This window comes from Sparus aurata, chromosome 21 (genome assembly GCF_900880675.1).
Source record: "Sparus aurata chromosome 21, fSpaAur1.1, whole genome shotgun sequence".
NCBI classification, from domain to species: domain Eukaryota; kingdom Metazoa; phylum Chordata; class Actinopteri; order Spariformes; family Sparidae; genus Sparus; species Sparus aurata.
The window spans coordinates 25,142,277-25,152,842 of record NC_044207.1 but is presented as its reverse complement, the minus strand read 5'-3'; the positions used below and the strand labels follow the sequence as shown (position 1 = coordinate 25,152,842).

Below are 10,566 nucleotides of genomic sequence, written 5' to 3'. Positions count from 1 at the left end.
GCTACTGTACTCAATGATGTGATTTTCTCTGTCGATCACCCACAGGTGTTTTCACCGCTCCAGTCAAAGGAGTCTACTACTTCACCTTCACCGGCCATAGTCACTCAGCTAAAGCAATGGGTCTGCAGCTGATGAAGAATGGAGCGCAGATGGTTACTGTGGTGAACCATCTGGCTGGAACCCGCTGGGAGACAGCAACCAACAGCATGACTCTGCAGCTTGAAGTGGGAGACCGGGTGTCCATCCGCCTCATGCCAAACACCTGGATTTGTGATAATGATAACAACCACGTCAGCACCTTCAATGGCCATTTGTTATTCCTTCTGTGAGTGAAATCAAGTCAAAATGAGAACGTCTTGATGAAAACAACTCTTTTCATTTCGATTTCACGTTAACAGTGATGTGGAAAATGAAACAAGTGTCAAGTGTATCAATAAAGGTACAATGACCTCAACTCATTCAGAATATTCCCTTTTCATTTCACACGAGCTAAAATCATGATATCATTTTATGAAAATGCAAAACCCATTTTAGATTCTGAGTGCACAGTTCAGGTTAATATATTCTTCTTTGTGATAATTAAATCATGTTTCGGCTGAAATATAATGTGACACTCGTCAGTAGGATGAAAAATTGTGATACACTCTAAGTCTTCTCATAGGAATCACTGACAAGAAGACAAATATAGAAATATCTTTAAAGTGAATAAACAGAAGATTATTAAATCTGTGGTTTTGTTGACTAATGGCAATAAAACAATATTCACAGAAAGCTTTGGTCATCTTGTGACTGATCATATCCCTGATAATAACTCCTTTGTTCTGGTCCGTCAGAACAAAACAGCCTTTCATTCTCAAGTAAATCCAAGGGGTATTTCCATCCCTGTGTCGTATATAAAGCCGGGCGGGGAGAGCCGATCAAAACAAACAGAAGCAGCTGAAAGATGAAGACCTCACTGGTTGTGTTGATTCCATCCCTCTTCTATCTTTGTGTGGCTGAGGTCCAGCAGCCGGATCAACGGGCAGAGGAGGACAATGGCACAAACGTCGAGCGAGCTTCTGTCTGTGGCGGAGACGTAGCGGGCAGCCAGAATTATTGGCAACTAGTCGTCATTTTAAGAGAACTGGAGGCCAAACTGCAAAACACTGAGAAACAATTAGAGGAGCTGAGAGGAGAGGTCCGAGGTAAGAACATCCTGTAACAAAGCTGAAGGGGTTCATTGTGTGTTTGTGCGTGCATCATTGTCAGACTGTTCCCCGGGCTGCTTCAGGTTTGGTTAATCAAAATAAACGCAATAGCTTCCAGCTCTCATGTGGCCTCTCAAGGTAACCGGGTGGCATTCGGAGCATCTATCGGCAATGTTGGAAATGTTGGACCCTTTAACACTGAGATCACACTGACCTACAAGAATGTCTACGCAAACACAGGCTCATACAACCCTGCAACAGGTAAACTTAATGTATTCATGTGTATTCATAGATATTTGGGTTCATCAGGATTGAATGCAAAGCACAGCAGCTACTGTGCTCAGTGATGTAATCCTCTCTGTTGATCCTCCACAGGTATTTTCACCGCTCCGGTCAGAGGAGTCTACTACTTCAGCTTCTCCGGCCATAATGGCTCAACGCGATCAATGGGCCTGGGACTGATGAAGGACGGAGAGCAGATGGTTACCGTGTACAACCATGCAGCTGGAAACCGCTGGGAGACGGCAACCAACGGCATGACTCTGCAGCTTGAAGTGGGAGACCAGGTGTACATGAGGCTCTGGTTAAACACCTGGATTTATGACAACGACAATAAACACAGCACCTTCGTCGGCCATTTGTTATTTCCTCTGTGAGTGGGGCAAAGTAAAGAAATAAGCAAAAAAGAGAAATAGGTCATGGAAAGGAGAACAGAGACGTATAGATAACGCGCTTCTTCACTACCTTATTAAGTTATTCTGCAGCCTGATGCTTGAATGTGTTCACCGGCCACTCTGTGCTTTTCTCTGATAACCGGTTGTCTTTTGCAGACTTTTGAGCTGAGTTTTTATTGTTGTACAACAGTTGCCATTAAAGATGTGATATGTGATTAAAGATTTCTGCCTCAAAATGTCTACAAACGACGCGACGGTTGACTTGTGTTAAACTTTAAAACATTACCTGTCTCATGATATCATTTATCGTGTGCAGTTGTGGTTGTTTTATGGTGTGATTACCAACAATACCACCGATTCAAGTTGACGTCAACCTCATGGGGACGCAATAGGAAAAAGTTGTTGAAGTGTTCCTGTTGCTCCACTGACACTTTGTGGCTTTAAGTCAAGTGTCTCAAACACTGTTGATGACCAGGTGTGTGTGCTCAGAGCTCATGTGGTTCAGTGGTTCAACAATAATACATGTATGGGAAGAGGTGTCCGCAGTGTTTTTCGAAGGAATATAGATGATGTTTTGAATGCAGCTGCTCCTCTCTCAGGCTGTCTAATAGATAACCGGCTGTATCAACTACTGTAAATTGGTGTCATATGATCGTCCCGGCGTCTCTTTTCTCAAATCAGATCACACGGAGTCACTGCGTGCAGAACAGCCACACAAGTGACATCTATTCATCCTCTCCCCTCCCCGTCGTTCTCCTTCATTTTCCATCAAGCGCTTCATTCTTACTTTGATAGTTCTCTGTATAGGGGAGGGGTGGGCTCATGTAGGAAAGAATGAGGGACACACTTCTCGGAGCGTTGCACAGCGGCGGTCATGTCCTGTGTCAAGAGGACAGGCTTTGACAACGCAAACCATTTATTTCTAACCGTTGAAGAGGAACTGCGTGTCTGTTTCAACATTTGACAGATGTGAGGTGAAGTTACCGCAACACAGGAAGCGCCCTATAAACCACCCTTCCTTTCCTCCAAATACCGAAAAACAGCCCAACGCAGCAGCTGAGACGTGGTCCACAGATCTGCATGCAGAGAAGTGATAATGCAAAGGCGTTAGACCTCGCAGGTTAAATGTTGCAGCATGTGAGCAAAAAAAAAAAAAAGCTTTTAGCTGACATTTATTACACGCGTTGTGTCGCACATTGTGTGAAATTTGGGATTAAGTGTAGGGTTTGTGTAATATTGCAGCAAACGGAGGACGGGGTCAGTTTCTGGATCCCTTGTGTTGTGTGTAAAGTGCTTTTAAAAACTGAATTTGGTTTAAGTTGAGTAAAGTTACCATTGTTTCCACTTGTGTCTGTTAAAGTATCCTTGTGTAAACCGGCAGCACGGCACCTTTGTGATCTCTGATGATGTAGAGACGCTCTGGAGTTTTATGCAGCCGTCACGTAAACACTTTACACGACTGTAAATGCGAGGCGAACTCGGGAAACCACCACGGTGACACGCTTGACGGGTCATATGACTTGAAAGCCCTGCAGGCGTAACACCAGCGTGAGTGGAAAAATACATGCGAGGGTGCAAACCTGTTTTTTTTAATTGCGGTCCTGGTGAAAGACAACAGCGCTTCATCAGGATCTTCTCTGGTATCTGTAAAACGATTTTAATACTGATCAACACGTGTTCAGACACGTTTTACTGTTTTTAGTTTAAACCTTGTACAGAATTAAGTTGTGTAGGCCAGTTGAGAGGTCGAGCAGCTTCCAGCGTCCAGACAAACCCCTGGGAGGGTCGTTTTGACTGATTATCACTTTAGGCCCTTAAATGCGAGGTATGTAACTTCTGCCACTAGTGTTCACTAAATCAAATCAAAACGAAGCAGATCAGCGGTGTGGGATCATGGAAGCCGATGTCTTCACATCCACGTGACCCGGGCAGAAATGCTGACAGACGAGGTGGTGTGAGTTGAAAGTTTTATTCGTGTTATTTTTAGTCGCTGGCGTTCTTCCTTACTCAGTGAATCTCTCCCAGAAATCATAGCGACCACATAAAAAGCACCATTTTGAAAAAGCAGCCCACTGGTCCAACTCCTACAACACTGACAGAAATCGATAGAGCAGCAGCAGAAATATCACCCTTTTTATTACACACACTCTTCTTCCTTTTCAAAACACGTCGCCTACATGACCTCACAATGCAACTCGGCCGTTTAATGACATCATTGGAGGAAATTCGAGCAGCTTCCTCTGGAGCCAGAAAAGGATTTATATACCACTTTTTGTCACTGAGCAGGTGTACACCCCAAGACCTGTAAACACATTCAAATGTGTGGATTTGAAGTATTAGTTTAAAGCAGCGCAAAATAGAAATACTCATGTAAAGTACATATACCTCAAAAAGTACAATTCTTGGGGTAATGCAAGTTATTTTACTGAATCGGCTTGAAACATTTACCCTCGCGCGTCCGTTCCTGATCTACAGGAGTTGTTGCTGGATCAATTTTTGTTTTTTGAGAAGTTTAAATAACCAAACAGGAAGAAATCACGGCCACATCTTCATTCATGAGTAATCGCTCAGATGGTGTATTGTATTTACACCGCCACTGACTCCGTTTACATCTCTTCTAACTGAGGAAAAAGCAGATGGAACTTAATTTCACAGGCCAACTCTTCTGAAAAAATTGTGCTTTTATTGTATTTTTCTTTCCACTTTTACTTTTTTAGAGTTTAGCACCTTTTTTCATGTGTATGAGCTGAACAACAACAACAACTCAGATGTGGGGTTTCACAGGAAGTAGGTGTGTGGGAGTTTAACGCGACCAGAATAAAGATAAGAGTCATTTGCGGCGGTAAACACAGTTGGTGATAGTTTCATAGGTTACTTTGTAATGCCGGTAGTGACGGTTGCAGCTCCTGCAGAAAGTCATTATGAAAACAAAGTACGCATCGCTCGGCTGGTTTCTTTACTTTCGGACCTGAATAATGCGAGCTCGCCCTCGGATTGAATTTAGTTATTATCTGACCTTGGATCTCTGCTGTAAGAGGCGGCAGCTCATTGGCCGGTCTGAGGAGTGGCCCACCAAATACCAGTCTACAGTATGTATGGCTGATTGAACACAAAAAGCCCTCTCTGTCCTCCACGCCGCAGCCTAGAAAACATGCGGCGAGACGAGGGGAAACGGCTCTCCCCCAGCTAAACACACTCACTGGAAACCCTACCCACTACCCAAACAACTGGACTGAGACGGGGGTTTTTCCCCTCACATGGGGCACAATGGCCACGAGAGTCTTGAAAGAGTTAATCGATTAATCACCACCTCTTTTGATAATCATAAGTCAAGTTCCAGCTTCTTGAATAAGAATATTTTCTGTTTTCTTTCCTCCTCGGTGACAGTAAACGGAATGTTTCTGGGGTTGTGGACAAAACAAAACATGTGATAACCTTATCTCGGGCTTTGGGAAACACTAATGAACTTTCTCAGGCATTTTACAGGCCGAACAGCCAATCGATTGATCGAGAAAATCATCAACAGATCAATCGACAGTGTAAATTAGTTGCAGCCCTTCCACTGTTGAGCTGCAGATTTCACTTGTTAAAGATTTTAAATGTTTACAGCTCATGAACACCTAGTTAATAATCGTTAGTTGCAGCCCTAACTAATACTAACATTGTCGATTATTTTGTTGACTATTTTCTTGATTCACTGATTAGCTGTTTGGTTGGTAAACAGCCAAATGTTTTGAATAAGTCTTTTTTTGTCCACAACGCAAAGATATTCAGATTAATGTCACAGATGAGTTGAAAAAAACAAACAAACACTCAAAACAAACAAAAATATTCACATGAAAGAAGCTGAAATCAGAGTTTTTACTTTTTTCCCTAATAAAATGACTCAAAGCATTACATCAATTGTTAGAATAGTTGGTAATAAATTAATCTTGGAGTGTACGAGATGAGAAAAGGACTTAAAACAATAAGGTTTGTAATTTGGCCCACCATGTATTTCCAGTGAAAATAAGATAATAATAACACCATAATGTGATTTCCTCTTTACGCTATTTTAAAGGGTTAAAATGCTCTTTAAATATGTAGGTCACCTCATTATTTTTATAATCCGAACATGGCGGGCAGAGTGACACTTTGTGCAGAAAGTCGGTCAACCGAGGAACCCTGGAATCCCTGAGAGGCAAATGAAAAAACTAAGGAACTGCTTTTTTTTCTGTTTACATATTTCTTAAGTCATACAAACAGGAGATACAATCAATTCAGATCAGACTTGATCACCGTTATCTTTAACCCACTTGCCTCTCGGGGCTTCCGTAACGTGACATTTTGCATCTTAACACAACAGGCGCTGTCTTTTTGGCCGATGGTCCACCATTAAGTTTCAGTTGTGGCCCTGGCCTAAACCTCACTGTGACATCTTTACATCATGTATTCCAATCACATTCAGTTAATGATATGAAACAGAGAGAGGCAGAAAATCCTAGGAAATGTTTGGAGATCGTCCTTCATATATTACTTGAACTATTGATCGTCGAACGAACAGTCGATTTCTTGTTGCCGTGCTAAAATTGTAAAGCAGCCGCAGTATTTTACCATTAAAACTGCCATTTATACACACAGCTGTTTGTAGAATGCGTGGCGATGAGGACATTAATCTATTTGTGGCTGTGTAAGATTAATAGCAGTCACATGACGATGGTGAAAACAAAGTTAGCTCTGAGACTCCTCAATTCATCCTCAGCATTCACGCGTAAATAAGTCAGAACACGACCCGGTGACAGACATTAAGAAACAGACAATCTTCTCGCTGACGGTCTCATTCCGTAGGTCAAACTGAGGCATCAAACTGAGACTACCAGTTAAAAACTTCTTGTACTGCGTTTAAAAGAACAAAAGTAGACACTTTATGTTATCATCAGAGACAAGCACAGCACACAGCGGTACGTAAAATGCGTTTTTTTTTTTCTTCTTTTTTTTTTGTATTACAAGTCTTTGAAACCGACAGGTGGATGGCAGAAGATCTTGTCCAAAGGGAGAACAACAATTACGGTAAGTCGAAAAAAAAAACAAAGAGCAAAAAAAAAAAAAAAAAAAAAGTCACATTTTTAGAAAAGAAAACAAAAACAACTCTAGATAATATTAATTATAATAATATTAATAATAAGAATACAGACATGGCTTGCCATTCACTGAACCAATAATCCTAGTAAAGGTCAAAGTAACTCTGTTGGGACTTCTTGTTGGGACTAGTACCTCAAGAAAGGGCCTGAATCTGACCCTGAAGCAGCCGGTCGTCTGTTTACGAGCTTCCTGGCAGTGAAACCGGGGAGAGGCCCTCTCTGCACTGTGACACCGACTGAAACGATACCGAAAACAAACAAAAGAGGAAAAAAGTTCTGATTGCCATCAAGACGCACTGCAGAGAAAGTAGGGCTCAATCAGTTGGCACAGTCACAGGAGTTTTTTTGTTGTTGTGTTTTGTTTTTTTTTAAATGACGAAGGCACTTGACATGGAGGGGAGGTGGGTGGGTCGTGGCGTTCCCCCACCTGCCCCCCCATGCAGCGACAATGCAATGCACTAAAAAGGTCCTTGTTTTTTTGTGCACACTGAGGAGGAGACGCCATCCGCTAAGTGCAAGTTCAATGATAAATCCACTTTCACCACACCGGCGAGGAGGAAGAGGAGGGAGAGTACGGGGAGGGGGGAAATGAAGAAAAAAAAAACAAATACGTAGGCGTAACACAACTCCAACACGGTCAACAGCTTCAAAACACAGCATCCGAGCGAGTCTTGGGGGGATCGATGGAGACTTGAGGAACCCTGCGCAAAGGCTTGAGCGGTGATTGATACGTTTGAGAGCGGTTATGAAGCACTTTCAGGGGTCTCCTCCAGGTGACCGATTACAGGGATTTTGGCGTAATGACAGCCACCCCGACACCACCACCACTCCCCTCCAAACACATGATGGACCCAGCAGCCCGGAAGATGCAACAGTACAACTCAACAGATTAAAAAAAAACCACCGAAAAAGAAATGATAAAGAAGATCAGAAGTAACCAGAAAACAGCTGTCTCTTAGGTTTCAACAATAAGACATTCCCATTGAGGCACATTTCCAGAGAAGTGTCATATACAAAGCTATAAAAAAAAAAAAAAAAAATCCCCCACCCCCCCAAGAAAAAAACATTCAAGTACTTTGTCATGTAAACACTTTTTTTTCCAGACTATAATACATAATCGATTGTTGTCGTCGTCGATTCTTGTGTGCAACAGTAAGACAACAGTGTGAGCAGAGAGAGAGAGAGAGAGAAAGACAGAGATAGAGGGGTGGTTGTTGATGTTGTTGTTGTTTTTTGCAGGACAACTTAGAAAAAGAAGATCCCACATCAGCCCCCCACCCCTCTGGGTGGTTCTGGCACCGGTTCTGATGGGTTTGTTTTAGCCTTTAGAGCAGGACACACGAGCAGCACTGGTCTCCACCGCTGGGAACAGTCGAGTAGTTCATCTGTCTCACGATCTCTGCGAACAGTTCGTCGACTGACCCCTTGTTTTTGGCTGAGGTCTCCATGAAGGGGCAGCTCCAGTCCTGGGCCAGCGCCTTGCCCTCCCCGGAAGACACCTCTCTCTCCCCCTCCAGGTCCACCTTGTTCCCCACCAGGATCATCGGCACCCGCTCGTACCGCTTCACCCGGATGATCTGGTCCCTCATCGGCTTGATGTCCTGGAAGCTCTGCTGGTTCACCAGGCTGTAGACCAGGATGAAGCCCTGGCCGTTCTTGATGTACAGGTCGCGCATGGAGGCGAACTGCTCGGTCCCCGCCGTGTCCAGGATCTCCAGCACGGACGGGGAAGAGTCCACCTCGATCTCCTTCCTGTAGAAATCCTCTATCGTCGGGTCGTACTTCTCGATGAAGGAGCCCGTCACGAACTGGACCGTCAGCGCCGATTTGCCGACTCCGCCCGACCCCAAAACAACCACTTTGTACTCCCTCATGGCTGTGGAGGAGGGGGGGGGGGAGACGAGGAGGGGGGGAAATAAAAGGCAGACACCTCCTTTTTCCGCGACGAAGCCTGCTCCCTCTCCCTCTCCCTCTCCCACCCGCTGACCGGCCCCGATGTGTTCAACCCGAGCGGGCCGGGAAGGCTGTCCTCTCGCTCGGACGGCGCACAAATCCCACGCCGGCGGATCCTCCTGCTCGCCTCCTCCTCCTGCTGCTGCTGCGTGTGGGCCGCGGGGTGGAGATCCGGGGAGAATGGCCGCTCCTGGACATCAGCGGGCCGAGTCACAGCGCATTTTGATCGCACTGTATTGTGCAACGCTGCTGGGAAGCGTGATCGTCTCTGCGCTCTCGCTGCACGGCGGCGTTTCCTGCCCACATCCTCCGCGCGTCAAAGCGCAGAGGCTTCAGTTCCGTTTTCTTAAAGGAGCCGCCGCCTAAAGAGCGAGGCAGTCAGCAGTCAGATGACCAGACACACACACACACACACTGACCTCTGGCCTCATGTACACTCTCACAGGTCAGTGCCCGCAGACAACAGTCCCTCTTATTATCATTATACATGAGCATTTATGTTAATGAGGTCAGTCATTAACTCATGATGCGATTTACCTTCACGGTCCAGTGGTGGTGGTGGTGGTGGTGGTAGGGGGGAGTATTCACATAATGTACTTGAGTAAAAGTACTCTATAAGGGTACATGAAGTACCAATAAAGTAACCCAAAGGCATTCTTGAGAGAAAGTAAAGGTATGATGTTCAAATATTATCCAAAAACTTTGAAGGTAGAAAGACAAAATAACTACCATGAACTGCTCCTATGTTTTATTAAGTGAGAAGTACATTTTTCAAGTCAATAAAGTCTAAATACCTGATTTTAGAGACTACACAGCCGACAGTCGTAACCGGATTTATTGTGATTTTCATCTTTTTTTAGTACCTTTTCTGTGCTGACTTGGCGGCCATGTTGGCGTTGGTGACGTGTGTCCAGGGAGACGACGATGTTTGCACAAAACTAGACGATGTTTTACTTTAATCACGACAAACAGACTTTCTCGACCATTCAGTTGATCTCCATTTATCTTCTGAAGTCGCGCCCTTTCCAGTGGACCCAATGGGACTTCATTTCAGAAATAACACTTTGTATGATAGTGAACTGAGGGAGAAATTATTTCACTATCACGTCCGAGTTGTGCCATGAACAACACATAAGACGTTTGTCTATTTAAATGATCATTTTTCAAGTCAAGAAAGTCACAGTTTGTCGTTAATAAAGTAAAATGTCATCTGGTTTTGTGCTGAGCCGCTCAGTGGACTACATCGTTTGCCCAACACCAACATAGCCGCCAATTTGGTATCTGGTCAACCTGACCTTTTGAGAAATACAGTATGTGGTTCTCACAGACCTATGGAAGCCCATTTCCGCCACTTATGAAAAAAAATTATGAGATACTAAGTCATAATTGTGAGATACTAAGTCATAATTATGAGATACTAAGTCATAATTATGAGATACTAAGTCATTATTATGACTTAGTATCTCATATTTTTTTTTTCATAAGTGGCGGAAATGGGCTTCCATACAGACCAGAGAACAAACACGTGATGAGTTAAACTACCCACCATTAGATCGAGTATAACAAAATGCAACACAATTCAGCAGATGTAAAAAAAACCCAAAGTATCTTGGTCAGAAACGACTGACAGGT

The 10,566-nt window shown here is 43.9% G+C and overlaps 2 protein-coding genes across 2 annotated transcripts; one reads left to right on the top strand and one right to left on the bottom strand.

Annotated features, from left to right (window-relative positions):
- Window positions 1-894: 894 nt before the first annotated feature.
- Window positions 895-2,209, top strand: LOC115573025 (complement C1q-like protein 2). The gene is made up of 3 exons (XM_030403595.1): window positions 895-1,184; window positions 1,326-1,448; window positions 1,563-2,209. Exons 1-3 carry the CDS (start codon window positions 944-946, stop codon window positions 1,841-1,843), a joined length of 645 nt encoding a protein of 214 aa, XP_030259455.1. The 5' UTR covers window positions 895-943; the 3' UTR covers window positions 1,844-2,209.
- Window positions 2,210-3,814: 1,605 nt separating this feature from the next.
- LOC115572339 (ras-related protein Rap-2b-like) lies at window positions 3,815-9,289 on the bottom strand. The gene has a single exon (XM_030402322.1). It carries the CDS (start codon window positions 8,853-8,855, stop codon window positions 8,307-8,309), a length of 549 nt encoding a protein of 182 aa, XP_030258182.1. The 5' UTR covers window positions 8,856-9,289; the 3' UTR covers window positions 3,815-8,306.
- Window positions 9,290-10,566: the final 1,277 nt, after the last annotated feature.